The following is a 21,246-nucleotide window of genomic DNA, read 5'->3' as shown; positions in this document are numbered from 1 at the left end:
TTTTTTTATTGAGTTGTATTGAAACAAAGGCGGAACATGTCGTCTAAAGCCTAAGCGGTAGACGGAAGAGGATATCAATATTGACAATCAGTAAGAACGTTTTGTTGTAACGTTCGCTTCTTCCTTCCGAATGACTTTTTATTGTCGACGAGTGTATATGTATATTTTGCAATTGTGTGTAATCGATACAGTCCTGCAGGAGTTATTACAATTTCCTTGTCCAGAACTTCATTTTTGTGCGTTATTAACAATAGAAAAAAATAGTTTCTGTAGGAAAATCGAATAACTAAAACCCAATGAGAACCAAACTAAAACCCAAACTAGAATCCAATGAGAGGGGCCTATTTACATAGCCGTTTCAAAGGCATGGCATTGGAACTTACTTCGGTTGAAACTAGTTTGATTTAAATGAATGACTGATATCCAGATTGGGTTAGAAAGGACTATTTGTGGGTAGCACAGCTAACATTCAATTAACAGTAACGTGTTATCAAGTCTAATTCGGCATGTTTTATGATTGTTACGATAGAAGGTACCCTGCAGCGGTTTAATTGTTACAATATGTCTGATGGAATGTATTATGACTTTAGCGTGCAACAACGGCGGTGTCTTGTGAATGTTTGGAAAAACATACCCGTGAGCCGCACCGAAAAAAAGTAAAGTAAATTGGAGTTATCCTTATCACTGAGCACAGACACATCTCTATAAATAATGAGTGAGATAGAACGCAGAAGCTACTTTTCCAGCGAAACGTGTCGAAAACAGAAGAAAAAAAGCTAGTGCATAACTGCGGCAATGGCAATTATCTCCGTTTATAAATATGGGATCGAATTAGATGTAGGCAACGCCTTGTGATCGCCAGAAGTTGTGCCTCTATATTTACTCACGGGTGGAGAGGTAACGAACGTAAATGTGCTCTTTTTATTGAGTGCGAACGATAGGACACAGTGTAGAAATATATTAGGCAAACATCCACACTGTGCATTAGTGATACTAATCAGTGACCTGTTCGTGAATTGTTGAGTGCCTTTCCTAAACATAGCTGGCTAGTAAAATCGAAGCTTACGGCTAGCTTATATGATACCTAGTGGGCATTTGCTTGTGATTACTTTCAATAATGTTGCAATCACCTCACACTTATGCTGTATATAATGTACTGATAGCGTGTTTTATATAAGTTACATAGATCTTTTTGTCTCCTATGTGCGTAACAACTCTATGAGGAAGCAGGGTATAAAGAGTACTGTTATTATAGCCGTAATACCTGCACATTTGAAATGGACGTTTTCGGCCTGTATTTGTTAGTTTCAGTTCTACTGTCGTGCTTCTTGCTAGTTTTGTTTTCCCTTTCTGTCTTCTGTTTTTTTCCCATTGACACTATGAGTTGCTGATAAAGCTCTTGTTGAAGAGCTCCACTGATTGAGGTTTCAGTTCGGTTAGGTGTGACACCGCTAATGAACAGAAATTTAATCGTGCCACGGATACTATGATCACTGTTTTTCATGAACCCTATAATAACATAAGTGTCTGTTTAAAGTACACATTGATTTATTGGGTTACGGTAGTGTAGATATTTTTTGTGTGTACGTACGGACGAGTGAAGCTATCAACGGACATGCATCGACTGCTAATTACAGCCAGGCTTCCTATCTCTACGGGATGTATAGATCTTAAACAGGTACTATCTAACTAGATCGAGTTGAAACATTGGAAGACGAAGAACAGGTGTCGACTTATACTAGATTACAATTAAAATGTACCACTCAGCAGAATAAGCGAGTTACTCTCTCTCTAAATTTATGAAATAACATTTAAAATTTCAACATTTTCAAAAGTTAGCTAAATAAGAAGCAAATTAGTAATAATAATAACGTCAGTGTTGTGGCCTTTAATCTAGTTAGTAAAAAATAGTTCTTGGTTATAACCCAGTCAGATCTTGCTGAAACGTGAGGTGACTAGATAATGCAGTTCACTGTAAAACAGCATTTTTCTCTGAAAAGTTCTCTCTTAAGTGACGTATACGACTCGTCTGATTCAGAGCATGCGGTATTATCGTTCGCCTCAAATTAAAACGCACACCGATAGCCAGCCAAACCGCATTTCGTGAACCCGATAAGTTTCTTTTGAAGTGAAAATTTTTATCTTATATAACATGATAATTTGGCCTTTGCTCCCTATTGCATTGAATGCGTGTGTATCTACATCCTTTCTCATTGGAGTGCCCGCTAATTGTTTTGCTTATTGTTTATTATATAGTATATGGTGGTGTCTACGTTGAGCCAATGCATTGCTGAATTGTTGTACCAGGAGTCGTATAGCCTCTTTTATAATAAGATGAAGTGGCAGCAGGGTACGTAGCCACGCTCACTGTCATTTCCTATGAGAAAATTTACTATTTATTATTATAATAATTATGCTTTTTTTTTGGTTTGGACGTAACACTAATAGTACTACTGCCAGTGGTATATGAAGGGGATATTATTAAGTAATTTTCGACTGCATTGTAGTTTTGTAAGCAGTTTCAGATGCTATGCTAAGTCTCATTATCTACAACGGTAACGGATTTTACTAGAATTCGTTTTGATGTGTCCGTTTCCGATAGTTTGTTCGGCAGTATAAGGTCAATGTTTAGGTAGGTAACTCGAATTCTACTATACTATATATATATATATATATATATATATATATATATATATATATATATACATTATATATATATATATACATATGTGTAAAAAGAATGTATATATGCATGATCGGATAATCAAAACAGACTGATTATTGCTACAGTAAGTAGCTCGTTAGTTATCCTTTTTTTTTGTTTAAGTATGACGATTTTTGGGGACTACTATGATCAGTGCATTATTAAACTATCAAGCAATGAGCTTGACGATTGAGCTGGAAAAAAACCCTACTAAATTAAGAGACCGTCGTAGTCGCCGATAATAAGAGGGCAGGAGGTAGGTGTTCTTTTCTACATCAGATGCAAAAGAACGAGATTTTCGGTATCGTGGGGAATACAGGGGTCGAATAGAGCCTTAATTAACACGGTCGTTTTACACCGTTCTGCATCGTCAGCCATGCCCACGGTAGTAGTGACTCATTCAGTCGTTATTTATTATCAATTAGGAGGCTTCATTAAAAACAACTGAAGCTTCATCAGTCTGTTTAGCGGAGATACGTTGTCGTCAGTGTGTACCAGGCATTCATATGAGCGATACATCTTAAAGCGTACTGTATATTTGTTTAATACTGATTGAGTGTATAAATCAATTGTATGGGGCGTGTCGTTTCTTCACATATGGTATATCGAATTTTCTCTAAATAATAGTTGGATAATATAAGAGAAAAACAGAGTGACTGGGAGCTGGAAGCACGATTGCAGACAGAATTACTAGATTCTTCTTACGCCTTGAACAGTAACAGCTAAGACTATAATCGTTTTTGTTTGATACCAGAATTTAGGAGCGTTTGTCTGTGTTAAAATAAGCCGCGTTCCAATTTCGCACCATCTGACATGTTAAGAAATCCAACTGGCTTTAGATCGTGCTCGATTTATTTTTGGTTTCATTAAATCACTACACAGCAGGCAGTACGATAATCTCGCGTGGTAAAGTATCGACAAAACAAAAAACTGAATAAATCAAAATGCTACAAAGGACTTATGTGTGTCTATCAGAGACGTTCATTAAGCAGGAAAGCTTTTATTGGATTATGTAAACATTTTGGTTGGGCAATTCAGGGTTCATTACAGAAATGCAAGTGTGTTTTAATACAATTCTGGAAAACGTTTCAAGTATTCTGGTGTCCACTAGGACGAGGTTTACTCTGAAGACATTATTTTTGATGATGACAACAACAACTTGAAGACGATGACGTCGGATCGCAAAAATTTATGTCTAATTTCCTCTCTATGACAGTTTAAAAAATAAGAAGCATAGAACGACATATATTATGTATACTGTTCTGTATTTTTATTTATGTGAAAATATTAATTAATTTTGTCAATAGAGTTAAGCTTCGTGTATAATTACGATGCAATTATACATTATACATACATTGCATACAAAGAAAAATTGCGAGTTGTCTGTTTCAGTCGTCTCACACATGGTCGCTTGATAGTGCGACAAATACAATCACGTAACGTTAGTAAAGCAAGCTAGCAAAAAGAGCTAGAAGTTATTTCTGTCTCCTTATTGACGAAAGGACAATTCGCTGAGGCAGTATTGTGTAGCCATTATGCTCCTTGCTTTGGTTTTGAACCACTCTATTATGTGTTCGTTCCTAATAAGGCATCCCTATGGTCTTAGAATTTCCGCTGCTCGGTTCTCGGGTTCCGAAAATTTTAAGATCTACAAACAACGTCTAAATTTTTTTAACTTTAGGCGAAATTATCTGTCTATTTTGAGTCGTTTCTTTACGAAGCTTCTATAAGGGGTCGATGGCGGTACGCGTCTTTTCATGTAGGATAAAGTTTATTCATGTAAGTTTGATAGAAACACCACATTCGGGGATTATGCTAGAAATAAACATACGTGGACTGATTTTAAAGAAATTAGTAATTTGGCAGTCATCCACAACGGATGACGCCTACGATATCGGATGTAACAGTTACGTCTTCGTAAAAGCAAAATGTAGAAAAATGGAGAACGAACGAAGTTTTACAAAATGCAGAACTTTCCTAAGCAGTTGAATGACGAGTATTCTGCAGTGCGAAGATTAACGAGTAGAAGTGCTGTGCGAGTTAGCTAACCCCCGTATATCTCCATTGTAACTTACTGCAAACCAGTGTGTTGACCTGCGTTGCAGAATATCGTTTTGCATTTTTTGGCCTAACTGCACACCTTTCCGCCTAGTCCTATCATATAACCGCTTTGTCGATCTTGATTCTAATCAGTGTATACTTATAGACTGCATTAATATCCACCGCTAAATATCCTTCGAGAACTGCGATACAATCAATAGTCATGCAGGCGTTAACTCAGGACGGAGATTCGTGGCTATATGGGTTGCGTCAGTCGTTTCCATTCCCAACGTCTTCTTTGACTATCGACACGGTGTTTACAGTTTAGCCTTATTGTATACATATAACATATAAGGAAATCAATGGGTTCGTACTGGAATTGTAAAAAGGATCGAGAAGTAGGCGATGGCCCAATGAAGAGTATGGGAAAGAATGATGTCACTGGCTGAATAGTCGACGGTTTAAAGGTTTTCCGCGTGTGAAGCCGCGTAGAACCTGCAACACAAATATTTACAAGAATGTCTGCCTATTCAAGGTGTTCGTTGGATTCAGACAGTTTCTGACTTGATCTTCGCCGGAGTACTGTGATGAATTTTACCCAAGATTGTTGATATCACTTGTTGGTAATTTATTAACTCATAAAGAACTATAAGGCTGACTTTAGTTCTAACCATAAAGTGAAATTTAATATTATATTAGGATTTAGGGACAATATAGAGGACCATTGATTTTTTGTTCAGATCTATGGAACCACATGATTCCTTTTACAAACAAGCATTACTTTTACGTAAGGCTTTTACGTAAGGCTTATATATATATGATTCAATTCACCTATTATTGTAGGCATTTGTATGGCACAGTTAATGCTGGATTTTCTAGCATTCGAAGCATCTTTAACAAGATAATAATTTAATAAAAGGTGACATATTCGTTCCAAATATTTACCTGAGCTCGTCAGGTGTAGAAGGAGATCCAAAAGAAAGAAAACTGTTGGTCGAGTCAAGGGAATCATGTAGTTAAGTTGTTTCATTATTTTTACAGTCGTCAAGCTCTTCTCACCAGTTACTCTCTTTTTCTCCCTCATTTTTCCTTCTGCGGTCATGTTCACAAATGGCCTGACGATAAGCATAAGATAACCTATAAACTTCAGTGGCAAAGTTGTGGCTTTTCGAAGCCGTTAAATGGCCCATTAGGACGCTGAAAGCATGTGCGGGACGCTGTGGTTTTAACCAAATAAACGAGAAACTCATTCATTGCGTGCTAGTTCGTTGTTGAGGCATTATATGTAAAAATTTAACTGTGCCGTTGTCGCTTGATGCTTCGGTACTTTAAAAATCTAGCTGGTGGCCTGATTTGAAATGGAAGGACCTTGCGAGACTTGAAGTTTAACCGAGTCGACTGGACAAATGCCTCAGGTTTTCCGTTCAGCACTATCATTAAGTATTCTTATGAAAATCTGGGTACGTCGGGGTTTCGAACGCACGTTACCTCACGTACTCGTAAGTCTAGCAGAGAAACATGTCAGCATATAACGGAAACAAGCGAATTTGATTAAGACTGGCAAGAATCTGCATTGTGCATAAGACCTATCACCAAACAGTAAACATACATCGTCCTCAAGTAGCTAGTGTGAGATACGTGCTGTACATAATTATGTCGTCTGAATGAAATACAAGCCAATATCGCTAGCAGCTACAATATTGGAACAGCTGATGTAGCATTACGCCTGGAGGCCGAATTATCACGTGATGCATTAGCTCTATTATGAATAGCAGGATAGTTGGGACTGAATTTGAATGCTTCATGGAGCGATAATAGTGACAATAAACGTTGGTTCACGCTTACATAACTACAGGCCACTGCTGTTGTCCTGGGCTGTATGCAACAGCAGCCTAATGAGCACGGCGTTTGAGTTGGTCCAAAGGTCCATTTTCGGTGGGCAAAGAAGGGAATGCATCAGAGTATGTATACTGTAGTTTTTCGTCGCGTTGCTAACTGTTGAGTTTCGTTTTTCGAGGGAGCGCTAGTCGTTTGAACTTAATGGTTATAGTAACTTACTTTGGGTTCGCGATGACCGTGTCTCGTCATTCTGTCCATCCAATGACGCCAAATAGCGTGTTTTTGTAAGTTTGGAACGTTTGCAGCTCTGCTCTGTTTTGACAAGATCTTGTCCGACGACTTTTAAGTATAGCTCCCTAAAACATTGCGAATATTGGGAATTATAGGAGATCATGCACATGATAGGCTTTTCTGGTGTACAGCCTTGCGTTTTATCTCATTGGTACATGAAAGTTCAGCACATTCAAACACTGTTGACCACATATAATTCGACGATAAAGAAACCAGTAATAATGTCCACGGGGATGTTCTTCCGGTCTTTATGGTGAGCGCATTGCTCCTACACTCGGTTCGGAACTGTCCTTCTTCACCATCATCGTCATTAAATCGCATCATAACCGATTTTTTTTTTGTTTATTGCCTTAAATTGCAGAGTCGTTCTTCCGAACGTTTTACTCACCGTTCCAATACGTAGCGCGTTAACACACGCTCTTCTTTTTCTATATGAGCTTGTGCTGCAGTTGGAAAATGTTTGTATGTTTCAGTTGTTAAAAGCAGCAGCGGCAGCGGTGGCGACGGCGGTCCTGTTGTTTTGTATCATTTCTGCGCTTAAGAATAGTACAACCGCCAAAGCAGACGCTGGCCCTATTTCGTTGCTGAGCAGATGGAGGCACGCTGTAGGGAATTGGAATCTTCGTGCGTGGCTTAAGTTGACACGGTAGCAACTGTGTGACTGGTGGTAATTGTTAGTATTCGTATATATATTGACTAAAAGAACAGAGCGACAAGCACGGGCAAAAGCAGGCCACCATAAGGAAGCCAATGAAGGAACATTCATCAACCGCCAACAAGAAGACGGTTGTCGAAAAGCCTATCATGTCCTACGTGTGTTTTACAGAACCAGATAATCGGCACGCCGAAATAAGTAGGTCAATCCAACCGGTTGACTGCACAAGGAGCAAACAAATATGCGAACCTGCTACACTATTTGGCCAAATATTATTCTTTGTAGTCACTAAACAATATACAAAAAAAACCTGTATTTGCTTTTCTTCTTGTTCATCTTTAATAAGTTCTGCGTTTTGAATTCCGGAAATGAAAACAGCTACACCAAATTTAAGCGGAATTCACAGATAAATCATAGATTAGTTTGAAGGCGTGGACTTTTATTATTATTATCATCCAGGTATCAGCATGAAGTAAGGGTCGCTATAAATTTTTTAACTGAGTTTCTATATATGAAGCCGAAGTGCGTTCATGAATTGTGGTTCGACATAAACCTAAAGACATAACTTTGAAGTTTCTTATAGAAACACAGTTTTTGGTTCTTTATATAGAATCCCCAATTCCGCTCTTTTAATTGCTCTGCGGCATTTCTCGAACTGACTCGGCAGCCTTCGACCGCTTTCGCTGGTCGCTCTTCTGGTCTCACTGCTGCTGTCACTATCAGCTTTAAATTATGACCACCACTGTTGTAAGTTGTTATTGGCAACGCTCAATAGCAACTTTAATTAGGTTACTATTAGTGTTCTCATTGAAGGAACGGAACGCCGCACGCAAATGCACTCCCACATGAACGCGCTCTTATGGTTGTTCATTGTCCTGCCTTCTTTCCGTTCGTCTGTGTGTCGTCAAACGTTCATGGCTCCTGACAAGGAGAAACGCTTTGGTGCTGAGCGCCACTTGCGCTGCTAGCCAACTGCTCCACCGTGATGGCCGTTGTAAGTATTTTTAATCATAACGATGATGAGATCGGGTTATGAAGTCCGAAGACGTTCAAAGCACAAAGCTCTATCGCTGTGGTGCCTCCAGGCAACTGTGCAAAACAAAGTCGTGCACAATCATGTTTTATTGGAATGATCGCCCACAGCAACCTACTTCCAACCTACAAGGGGTGAAATTCTTGGAGGTACCGATTTTTTGAGACGTAATTTTTCAAGAAGAAAAATATCAGCGAATAAAGATATACTTTGAAAGTGCGTTCTATTTATTTGCATAAGGAACTAAGATAATATCTCTATTTTGCATTTGAGCCATGTATAAGACGAAGCAAATGATCTTGCTGTGCTCCTATCCTATATAGTCCAAATGGAGACATAAGGTTTCCTTAAATTAATTGAGTCGCGCTTTTCCAATAGCTGTCGTCGATTGGCCAGACCGAAGACCTTTTCAGTTTTGTGTCGGATTACCCATGGTTGATTGAAAGTTCTTACATCACTTATGTCATCACTTACATCAGTGATGCTTTGTACACGCTATCGTCTGAATAATAACATAAAATGTTTTGCAACCGTTGTCTCTTTAAATCAGTTCGGTTTGCCATAAGATTAATAGCAAAAGAAAGACTTGCCGTTGTCGAAGGGCGGAGAATATATTATAATTAGCGTGCTAATTCTTGTTTATATAGTTAGACATAAATTGGTATATTTAGCCTTCGTATGAAACGATGATTCTACATTGAAGGTTAGATTTAGTTGAGTAATTGTTTTTTCTTTGGGAATAGAAGACATATTTGATCAGAGCCACAAGATGAAAACCACTCAAGGTCGAATTAGGACATGTTCTTTTCATAGGCTGGTAACTAATTAATGCCCGCCTGCCAGTCATTACTTTTACCGCTATTAAATTTTTGATTTTGTCTAAGTTAGATTGTTGAAAAGATTATCTTAGGCTTATCTCAGTTTAATTTTTAATTCTGTTGTTTGGCAGAAAGCTAATGACGATACAAAGCCATCAGTTCGAAAAATGTGTTATGGAAGGAAAAAGTACGTCTAAAAAAGACGAGTGGCGGCGTACCGAAAGATCATCGATTTTCTTGCATAGACAGGACCATATACCTGTCCTGACCATAAGACCTAGTCTTGAATTGATAACGAAATGTTCAGTCTACGGCTTGCAGTTACTGTCATCACACCGCGGCTATATATGCGCCATACGATAGATGTTATACCGGAATGCGTAAGGGCTTCTTTTCATTAGATGCCTCTTTCTTATCGTACCGTCTTTTGGGCAACAGAGCCGAAGACAAGTCTACTATATGACTTCAGCATTACGTAAATGCGCTGGTCTTCTGTTGAAATTACTATTGAAAATAATTGAAGCAAGATCACTTTCGAATCGATTCGTCAGTAGAATAGACAGGACGTTACCAATTGACGGTCAGCTGGCTTTAGTTGGCAAAATGCCGGTAAGCACCTAAAATTGGCTCCCGTCTATGAATAGGCGCCGATATCGTTCGGGTACACAGATCGCCACATGGCCTTTACACACACATATACGTTCGCTAACTTTATATATGGCGATAGTTGGTGTGACGACGAAGCGTTTCCATTGTTTAACGGGGGTAATGATGGTTGACTATCGTGCCTTCGCAGGTGCACGCCGCTATTCAAGTAGATATTACAATAGCAGTGGTAACAATTCCAATAACAGTAATAGCGTGGCAAGCTTGACAAAATCACTGTCGTCCACGTACATTAACAGACACTATTAAAACTGGAACTGTTCGTTTGTGCCGACTCTTTATAAAAACTGTAATTAATAAGACCACTAATGGATATTTGCATTTATAATATTAGTCGGCGCTCCCTGCTACGCTTCTCATGTAAGTTAGTATCTATATCACAATTGAAGGCAGCGACTCGGATAACGCCTCGTGTTTGTTTTTGCCTTCCAGCGTTATCTCGTCTGTACGAGATGCAGGAGAAGCCCAATGACCCACTAGCGTACATTGCGGAACGTCTGCAGCAGTGTCTCGAAAGCGGCAAGGTAAGTGATTATCGGTAAATAGGAACCAAATCCCCCAAAAAGAAAAGATACTTCTGTTCAGTTAACGAACACATATACCACTTTATGATAAAAGTTTGCTTAATTTATTTAGCTATTTGCTTATTGTGAAGTTATATAGTAAACTGTATTGCGATGATAATTTTACATGCTCGTTAAAAACGCTGGTAAAACATTTTGACACGCAAAATTACATAATAATGAGTACAAAAAAGAAAAAACAACGATTTCAAGTTGATTTTTAGGGCCTTAAACTAAAGTTCATCACTATCGGAGATGGATTTGCCTGCATCTCTTTTATTGATTGAGCGCTTCTGAAGATTCTGTGCGGCGTAAACAAGCAGTTTCTGTGGGCTTTAAAGATTAAATGCGTAGCTTTCGCTGCTCATTGAAGTAAAGTAAAACTCCTAGCTGGTTCTGGAGGTTCTTCTCTGTGTACCAGTGAAAGCAAAAAACTATCATCGGAGGCCCCAAACAGGGCAGTTTTGACGATCTGAAACTTCAAGGTGCAGTGTCCGTTATCCTCGCCGTATTTTAATAAAATCTTGCAGTCTTAATATAAATTTGATCATACTGGTGGCTTCAAGAGCAATAACGAGAAATTTTAGTCCGTGCAGGGCTTCTCGCAAGTGACGCTTAACTCTAGTGAATTGAGTGTTCCCTAGCTTTCAGCTAAAATTTCCCATTATCTATGTTGCAACAGGTTTTAGGAAACAACTATAAACAAACAGAGAATTAGAGGGCAAACCAATGTTGCGTCGATGAACTATAAGTGATACGCAGAGCTGGTTTTGGATGCTCACGGACACAATATGCTTGGTGGCATTAGTGGCAATGGCTGAATGATCCAATCGATTGCTGAGTTTTATCAGCGTCCATGTTCGAGATTGGGTGCCGGTCAATGTCTTTCGGATTTTATGTTCGAAATGACGCCAAATTCGTTATACAGAGACAAGACACAGCTGACGTAACGATCAGTTGATTGTCTATCTATGTAGCTTGCAATCTAGTAACGTGTTCTAATAGATTACTATGTATGGGGTGAAATCATCCTGTTGATGCAACGGAACACGAAACAACTTTTTTTTTACAACTAAACATTAGAAAAAATAATTAGTGTCGAAAATAGGATAGTTTAGACGTTTTCTTTCAACGTGAACGATCAAACGCAGCAAGGAGAAAAAAAAAGCAGCAGGTTTGATCGTACTTTCGAACGTAATATCAAAAGTCTCATTCCTCCTCATCCAAAAATCTTTCAGAGGTGTACCTAAACTAGACTCTAACGCTATTCGTTCTCTAGTTAGCCATCTCTGAGGACCTCTGGCGGCTCAACTGAGCATTCTTACGAGACCTAACTCAGATACAAGAGATCTTACTGATTTCATTAAAATCGTTCTCTATGCGAGACGTTTGGCATTTCTCAACTAATTATCACTCCTCTGGCTTTTTAACGGCGCTTATTTTCAAAAGATCAGTTGTCAGTGCAAAATATGTGTAAGTTGTATGCATTTGTTTTTGTCAATTATTCTCGCTGAAACTCCTCACTCACGATGATTTTAATCGCTTTCCTAATTTAAAGTTTGACCTTTTAGGTAGCTTGAGATAAAATCGCTACCGTCGGTAGACATTTTCGCCCGCGAAAATACGGGACCCTTTTGTATTGTGTTTTTCTTTGTCGAAATTAAGCGTATCAACTGGAACTGTGATTCAGAAAAATTCTGCATTAGATAAATGTATGCCTTGTTTTTTTTTTTATTTTCTCTATCTTACTTTTCGTTGTCCATTATTTTCGATAAAAAATTTAGCAGCCTCTGACCATAACTGTTCATACTGTTTATATCTTGTAAAAGGACAACTCACATGTGTCCGGTATGTATGCAGCAGTACACAGAGGTTGAAAAGGGCCGACCTTCAATTGAAAATAGCATAAAACCTTCTACCGCTGGCTATAATCTACACCAGAGAGAAATAGTTACCAGATCATGCGACATGAACCGCTTAATAGTCGCTTTTCGGCTAAATAATAGCGCCCAGTATTTTCTATATAAATCAGAGCCCGTTATTCCACCGAGGGTGACGTCGCAGCTCGTTTGACTAAAATATTGAACGACATTAGCTAAACATTTGTTAAATATTATGTCAGACATCGTTAGGTTTATGGTGAGTTGTATAGGTCATTTCGATAATCTGAAAAAGCGAACTTTGATATCTCTCTGTTAAGTCTGCCTCGCAGGACTATCTTTCATTTCCTCCTCGTCCGTCGAATTTTTCATCAGATAGACAACTGAAAAAAGCTCTGAGAAACGAGATGAGTTATGGAACTTAGCAGACTCGCCATCACACGTCCGACTGTTAACGGCCACAATGAAAGCGCCTGCCTACACTACTTGCGGAAGCCTGTCTAGCATTAAGATGATTTCAGGATTCTGGTACAAATGAAAAAATTTCATTAGCGTTCGGGATTGGCATGGCAGTGACTCGACGCTCCAGAAGCCGTTGAAAACTTTCGACTATTAGAAGTGGAATACTTTGTAGCAGTGTTTTTTTTTGCAAGTCATATTCACATAAATCAAAAGATTCTCCTACGTTCACTCAAAAGTTCGATCTTCAAATATACGAAATAATAATTTGATAGAACGCGTTTAAAGTAGTGACTTCTACGATTTGAAACAGAACATCTAATCGATTTCAGTACACAGTCGTAAGTTTATAGGTTATTCTCTAACTTTTTGTTGCCCCTACCTCTGTAGAGTATTTTTGCGCTACATAAACAATGTGACGTGTTTAGATCGAGGGTCAGAAACGAATTTCCATACCTACTTTGTGGGGAGTGTAATGATTTTGATAACAGTAATATATCAGAATCGTTCGCGTCTTTATTGCTATAGAGCTGCTATACGGTCAAGTTAATTAGGTTTTAGGGGACTGGACGAATCTCAGTTCACAATTCTCGTACCCAATACATTTGGTACAAACTATACCTAGCATATTTTACGTCATTACCAACGTTTATTCAAATTAACTTTTTCTTGTTTCGTTACTCTGCCGAAATTTCTAGTTGGAAGAAGCAAAAGAAGTGACGCCTTCAAAACCAAACGGCGCCCCGACATCATTGGCCGGAGGAGTTGCGGTCAAACTCATCGAAGATGGGTACGATTCGCCCAAGCAGAACAGCGGCATCGGTCACCAGGCTATTTCGCCAAGCCATTCGACCAGCGGCTGATGAATAGATAGCGCTAGAAACTAATCTCATACAGAACTCCTGCATATCACATGTCCCACTATCCCCTAATAATAATTAGAACATTTGCAATATGCTCCGATTAGCATTTCAGCGAAGGCATTACTTCGGCTCTTGATGAGCAGCAAACTCTAATATTTGCCCAAATTACCCGTCGCTTGTACACACATTTGTCCTTATTTCCTCTTACCCGAAACTAACACCCCCTTGTGGGAGTAACACCAACAGGGTACCTAGTCCGATTATATGGATAAGTTATGCGCATTATGAATGTTTTTACACCAGAAGCGGTGAAAGAAAGAAACGTTGATATGCGACAAGAGGGGCTACATAAATCGTCTGTTGGGGACTTCGTCGACTCAATACAGATCCGGTGCGCTTGACCGGAAGACAGTATTTACCAGAACACAAACGCGGACCAGGCAAGGTGTAACTGGCTGATTCGATCGGTGCGAGACTAAATTCTTGTACAACTTTTGGTAACTTAAAGTAATTCTCTACTGCTGAAGGTCGCCCGTACGTTTCAATGTTTACATATGTTTTGTGCCAAACATGAGCTTCTGCTCACATTGATGAAATGGCATTATTGAATCTTATTTATAGCCACACATATATATTGCAAATAAGATTGATGACAAGGTTCAAGAAGCGGATCGCTTTGCTTTGTTCTTTAGTTCTGACAAGGGTCGCGAAAGCATCTGTTTGTATGATGTGTCACAATGATTGTACAAAACATGTTACAGTCGCCAATGTACTTTTAGGGTTCATTTATTGATCTGTGCTTCATCGCACATGAACAATACATTAGAAATCGTGTAAAACATAAATTTATACTAAACGTCTGTCCTTAGCGTAGGGTGAGTCGATGGCAGCTGACGGATAAGACAAGTGAGGAGAGGGATCCACAGGCTAGCAAATCTATACTATTTTAGTTACGTGGATTAATCAAATGGTTACGGGTAGAGATTAGGATTTACGCGTTCGTCCTGCTTAATTGCGTTAAATTGTACAGGTACCTGTCGAACTTTTGGAATAAAATGGGCTGACTTTGATGGTTAGTATGTTATTCACCGTTCTGCCCCTCGTTATTTAATAAGACATACGCGTTCCTGTGTGTGCATTCGTCCTTGTATGTGGCTGTTTGTATGCTTGTGCATGTCAATGGGCGCGAACGGGGATTCATTTCGTTCCACTGACACAGATTGGCATACGATTGATACTCAATTGCTTTGAAGAATGTTCTTCGTAAAAGTACAAAGAAAAATTAATTATGCAGAGAAATAAAAAAAAGCACTGAAGAAGTTACTGAAACTAAAATAACTGAGGTTTCTACTATAGTTAGGGTATATGTATATAAAAAGTCACGTCAGTATTACATACGATTGTGCCACGGCCGCGGCGGAACTGCTGCGGCGATAAGGCTCCATAGAGTAAAAGGTGTGCGAACCGTGCATGAGCAACGATGGCTCTGAGTTTAACAATTGGTCATTGGCACATAATCGTTTGTACAGGTATACGATTCTGCCATACTTGGCTTATCTCATCTACATATACATAACGATACAGACAAACATATACATACCATAGCCGTCTGTGAATAAATGCATTTAGGTATTGAATATTTTTTTTTTCTTTAATGTGTACTAATTAAAGTTTGCGTTGTGCTCACAAATGTTCTTCCGTGTTTTAATTTGTTCTCGTTTCCGCACTCTTAACTATGCTTCAAAGGTGAAACACATTCTAGTATTTATCGTTAAGACGTTGTTTAAGTACACATGTACACAGGACGAGTACATGGCCCGCTCAAATCAACAACCTTAAGCCATTACATGTACATCATTTTTAATAGTGATAGTAGTGATATGTTAAAGCAAGTTATTCGTATATATTTTTTTTTTTTAGCTGGAGTGTGAAATTTACCTATGACAAGCAGTTTCTGATGATTTTACGTTGCTTTCATTATTCTTTTACGTGAGGTTTGGCTTTCATTCGTTTCAACTATGACGGTAGGTTACTGTTTCATTCGTAATCGTTGTTTATTTAATATTTGTTGACGGATTCGATTGCTACGTTTATAATTATTCGCCCACCCACCCACCCACCCACCCACCCATCCATCCATTGTCTACCTTAATTATTTCGAAAATCTCTCTCGTTATACATACGCCATGGCAGGCGTTGTCCGTCCCTATTCACTATTTTGCATTACGCCTATCCAGCATCTATCCGTGTGCATGTTAGCTATGTGTAATGTACATTTGTTGCTCACTCTTATGTGTAGGTTCTAACAAGATACTGCCAGTGCAGCGGTATTTGAATCAATATTGAAGTTAGCAGATTTGTACGATGATAGTTTTCGCCAGCCATTTTGGACGCGAAACTCCAGTAGGGATAATATTGTATGCGTATATAGATTGACCACGTCCATTAAAAGTTGCTGAAGCTTTTTTTCGCTGCTATTCTTTTCTTTGAATTCAAACCCTGACTGCTCCGCTGACCTTCCTAACCTGATCACAATTAAACCTAACCGTAGTCTTTGTTTTCCGTTGATGTTACAGCACCTACGAGCCATCACTCCTAAATGGTCGAGATGACACTATAGAAGATGACGGCACAATGTCACGTTTGTGAAGCTAAAGGATCATACCGGTGGGAAAGGCGAATGAAGGAAGTGTGTCAAGATGTTTGAAAATAGCTAAAGCGTCTCTTCACATACCTTCGTGAATGCGAGGAAGATCGGGAAAAGTTCAAACATAGCAACTCGGGTATGAATCCGTGACACGTGGTACTACTTCATATGAAGTTTAAAATGTTCGATCAAATCAAGTTATGACCCCCGACATCGGAAGTCGCCTGCGAATCCATTGTAGGTATTGGCCGGTCTGAACCTAAGTCGTTCAGTTAGCGGCTCCAGCTCTTCCTCTACATTATGCAGTCTGCTGGCTTTGATTTAACTTCACAGGATAGGATCGTGAAATAGCGAAGGAAGTGAAAATTGCGAAAGTTTTTTCAGGGACAACGGAAAACAACTGAAGGATTCAAACGAGGAGCATTAATATATGGAGACAACGAACTGCAAAACAAACATAGATCTAGTTAGCACCAACAGTGAGAGGGGATGAGGACGAAACAAGCCGTTCTGACGATAGTATTCGCTCTGCCGTATTATATCGCTGGAAGTTGAGCCATCATAATACCAATAGTCAACAGATACGCTACAAAAAAAAAAACAAAAAACTATATGAAAGCAAGAGATTGCCAGCGGATCATGGGAAAAACTCCAGGCCGATGTAAATGCTCAGTGTATATAGCATAATCTTCAGTAAGTATGGACCCACTTTTGTTCATAAAGCAGGAGTGATTCTTCCTTTCGAATGTGATGATAAGACGACGTTCGAAAAACAAAACGTCAACAGACGACAATATTCTACTATAATTTACTTTTCACTGTTCTTATTATAGTCCAATCAATAGATCAAGTGTACTCTCTCTACTTGTATAAAATGATGCAAGCTATATTTTGTTTAAATACGATGGTACATTGAAGCATTTATTAGACTTTTCGGATGTTGTGACGTTACGATTTTTGTTGGCAGTTCTTGCTTATCATACCATGATAAGAAGATAAGGTAAGAAGCTGGAGAAGACAGAACGCGATTCTTTAAAAAAAATTTGAAGCTGGGCTACGCTGCTTGCTCGTGACTAGTATCTTTGCAACAGAAAGTAACACTAATCGAGAACTACAACGAAAATCTATGAAAAGGTGTTGGAAAAAAGCGATCCTGTTTAGAAAGAGAGCTATACGCTGTAGTAAACTTCAACTACGAAGCGGCCTGGACACAATGCGTCTATTTTTTTTTTGTAAATTATAACTTAGCGGATATTTGGACTGTACTATCCGATTTTATCAGGGTACGGTGGAAAATTAACGAGAGTGCCGTAGGTATTAGTACAGAGTGATATGGGCTAGCACCCCAGGTAGCCTACCCTACCCAGCGAGGTAAGGGTTTTAGAGTGTTTTTTTTTATCTGTATGATTATGGTTTTTACATGTCAATGTAAGTATGATTATGTCAAACTACTTGGCTTGCCATGCCAGTCACGAACGGTACGAAGACTCTCATAGTAAGGTATTTGTTCACAGTTCATTATTGTGTTGTATAGGTTTTCAAAGCAGTTTTCTTTCTCTGCCCGACAAAGGAAGGGGCATTTGTCAGAGCGTCGCCGTACAGATTGCTACGCATTTATTTTGTTGCTCGAAAAATGTATCAAGTTGTGACAGGAGAAGGAAGATCTGGACATCATTGATTCGTCGCTTATGGAGCTGGTTTGCTTGCGCACGCATTATTGTCATATATCGAGAATGGTGTGGGTTCAATACAATTTGCGCCTTAATGAAGACTAGTAACAGTGTAATTAGCAAACCGATTTCCATCCATCGTACGGGTACGCGAGTGCGATGGATTGATTCAAGTACGACGATGATAGCTCTCGATTTAGCGGTCGGAACTGATCACTTATAACATAACATTTAAGACAACACCAGCAGGGTATCTTTAATGCGAAACCCCGCTGGGTTCGGGGTTTTGTTCACGCTGAAACTAACATTTGCTTGATTTCGTATCGCCATTATCGAGCAACGTACGAGATAGGTAAATCTATCGTACATTAAGAATACATCCACTTATATTCGTCATTGCTATTTGATATTTATTGAGCGTACAATAGCTGTTGCAGAGGTCCTTGCTGAAGGCCAGTAGAGCGCGCATGGAGACCTGCCTGCGTGAGGTGGCCTGTACATTTCGTTGCTCTACGCATATCTATAATTTATAGGAGTATTGTACCAGCAACGTAATAATTAGCCAACCACGGAATAGTAAACAACAATTCTTGCAGTGGCAGCTTGCTGGGCTGTGTACTCCCTTGTTTTGCTAAGTGTATTTCTTTTTGTTTTCAGTGTCTCGTACCGCTATAGGTCGTGGTACAACTCTATTACTAGTAATCATTACCAACGCAATTGTTCCCATCCATGGTAAAGCATTTTCATTTGCTAGAATCATTGCCAAATTGGGCAGTAGGGACTCATTGAGGAAGATTTCTTCGAGGTAACATTTAAACACTGATGAATATGCTCACACTCAACTGATGACTGATAATAAGAACAATGGATGTGTGCGCGTTTATGCGTGTTCGTATGAAGTTGATTGTGTAAAAGAGAAACTGTAGCCTGGTGATTGAGAAGACTACTAGGAGAACGCGTGCACCGGCCCAAAGGTCAAGTGCTACGTAACGAATGCTAATGAATAGACGATGCAATAGACGTGGTGTGATCTGTATGAAAGTCGGTATTATCCGGTCGAAGTTCGACGATGACACAAGCGAATAAAAGGGGCAAACACAGAAAAAGACGAAGTAACGTCATCAAGTTCTAGTGACTAAATATATGGATATTCATTCATCAATATCTACCCGTGAAAGTTAGCATCAAAAATCAAAAACATCATGTGTAATAGCATAGTTTGAGAAGTCCATTATGAGTCAAATAGGCGCTGGAACTCGTTCTACGCCAATGGGAAAACGCTCAAAACTACTCCGACGGGCAAGGAGGGATAGACACTATGTATTCTCGATATTGTCACTGAAATACAACTTGGAGCGCGGATACACAGACTTGTTAGAATAAGTAAATACTTGCACCTCAAGCAAAGATCTAAAAATTATATTAGCATTAATATAGTAAATTAAATAAAATCTAATAAATGCTGGCATCATATGATATATTTTTACTCTAGTATAGATTCCAGGGCTAAGTTCGTGCTTGAGTCTACATTCTACATTTTTTCAGCAACAGGGGCTTTTCCGTAGGTAGCATACGGGCTCGTACTCTGCCGGCTCGAAGCCCTCTTGAGAGTTGTACGTCCTTGAGGAAACAAACTATGGACGGGTATCGTCATCAACATATAGGTACTACGCCCTTTTAACTTCGATGTAGCAAAGCTTCGCACTACTCACTCATAAGGTATAATTACTAGCTCAGTCTCAACCGGTAACATTTGTTTGTGCTCCATTGTGAACCAATAAGTGTAGTTTACTATACGACACTAGTTTTCTTTTTTTTTATATTATATCGACACGCCTGTATTAGGTCATGAATCGTAATATCGTATCACCTCATAATTAAAAGTAATCGCTAAAATCTCTCCGGATCCAATGCAACCGATTCTTCGACTTTTGAAAATATTACCATGGTAAACGAGCTTCATATTGCGATGTGCCGATCGTCGCTTCGTGATCGGTTGGGCCGGATTGGCCCAGTTAAGCTTCCGCCATTCCCCAAAACATTCAGCGACCACTTATCGTAATAGCCAGTATTTCCATTGGTTCACTTCAGTGTGTTTGTGTACCTGACCTATTGATAATAAGAAAGTTCTGAGTTTTTGCTGGGTACGTGTTAAACCATTGCAGTGGGACAGAGTAGCGTGACCTTTGACCCACTTCTCTTTAGTGGAAGAACTTGTTTTTAGGGGTTTGCGTTAGCGGAATTCAGTTGGTCGGTCGAAAGCAGAGGATTATTCTTTAAGTCATTCAACAGTAATGGGATGAGCTTAGGCTGCCTTTGACAGTTGCTTCCGCAAAATGTTGGGCAAAACGAGTTCGGTACAAAAACAAATACTGCAACCCAGCTTATTCTAACGACCCGTTAAAGGATATTCATTTGTTGCGCACTGTTGTTTTCTACAGATACGGGAGGATCGTTATTTATTCGGAGAATGTGACTATAAAAAATAGTTACAGGACAGTATAAAAGATGCTGTCCTGTTTGTACGGCCACAGAGTGACACTTCTGATAATATAGCCCCCTCAGAAAATAAAAGACAAGCAGGCACCAGGTCAATAATTGATGATACTGTATAGATCAAGCCTCAATTCTAATTCTATATGTAACACCACTAACTATTACTATATGTAGCCAGTGCTATGAATAGACGACGAAAAAATAAGGACCTATGCCTGTCGTTTATTAAATACTTGAGAAAACTACGATAGCGGTAAATAATGTAAATGAAAAAAATCTCTCACCTGTTCGCACGTGCGGTGACGTTTCGATTATAATAAATATGGCAGATGTTCGCGATACGTTACAGTTACCGTATACAGGCTACGTAAACAAGATCTGAGACACGATGAACATATCTGCTGCACAGTATTAGAATTCAAGTAGACGAGGGTAACTGTACTACATGCCTTTGACGTTAGCAGACACATTAATGCACATGTATTTACCTTATGGATACTATGTGCAAGATGTGAGCACGGAAAATAGCAGCATCTAGCTGGTAGAACGACGCCTTGCACCCTACCTGCAGGGCTCATCTTCAAGCATCAGTGCTAGCGAGTACGTTTTTCAACGTCACGTG

The 21,246-nt window shown here is 39.2% G+C and overlaps 1 protein-coding gene and 1 long non-coding RNA gene across 10 annotated transcripts in view; one reads left to right on the top strand and one right to left on the bottom strand.

The window, feature by feature from the left end:
* LOC111247206 (uncharacterized) overlaps positions 1-19,599 on the top strand; it is a 28,409-nt gene extending 8,810 nt beyond the window's left edge. For 6 of the 9 annotated variants that reach the window (XM_022797869.2, XM_086982509.1, XM_022797866.2 and 3 more), the window contains exons 3-5: positions 10,479-10,570; positions 13,647-13,738; positions 16,388-19,599. In XM_022797869.2, coding sequence (XP_022653604.1) covers positions 10,479-10,570; positions 13,647-13,738; positions 16,388-16,460 — 257 coding nt within the window. In that variant the 3' untranslated portion in view covers positions 16,461-19,599. The remainder of the gene's footprint in view (positions 1-10,478; positions 10,571-13,646; positions 13,739-16,387) is intronic. The other 3 variants (XR_015322945.1, XR_015322944.1, XR_002672006.2) reach the window with 3 other exon arrangements.
* On the bottom strand, positions 19,587-21,030 carry LOC147757123 (uncharacterized). Its single transcript, XR_015322956.1, has 2 exons — positions 20,909-21,030; positions 19,587-20,237 (listed from the first exon to the last, which is right to left on the bottom strand). It is a non-coding gene; the product is annotated as an uncharacterized LOC147757123 (long non-coding RNA).
* Between the last annotated feature and the right edge of the window lie 216 nt (positions 21,031-21,246).

Source organism: Varroa destructor, unplaced genomic scaffold (genome assembly GCF_002443255.2).
Source record: "Varroa destructor unplaced genomic scaffold, Vdes_3.0 BEIS01000003.1, whole genome shotgun sequence".
Taxonomy (NCBI): Eukaryota; Metazoa; Arthropoda; class Arachnida; order Mesostigmata; family Varroidae; genus Varroa; species Varroa destructor.
Note: the sequence above shows the minus strand (reverse complement) of the source record. Positions and strands in the feature narration are given on the sequence as shown.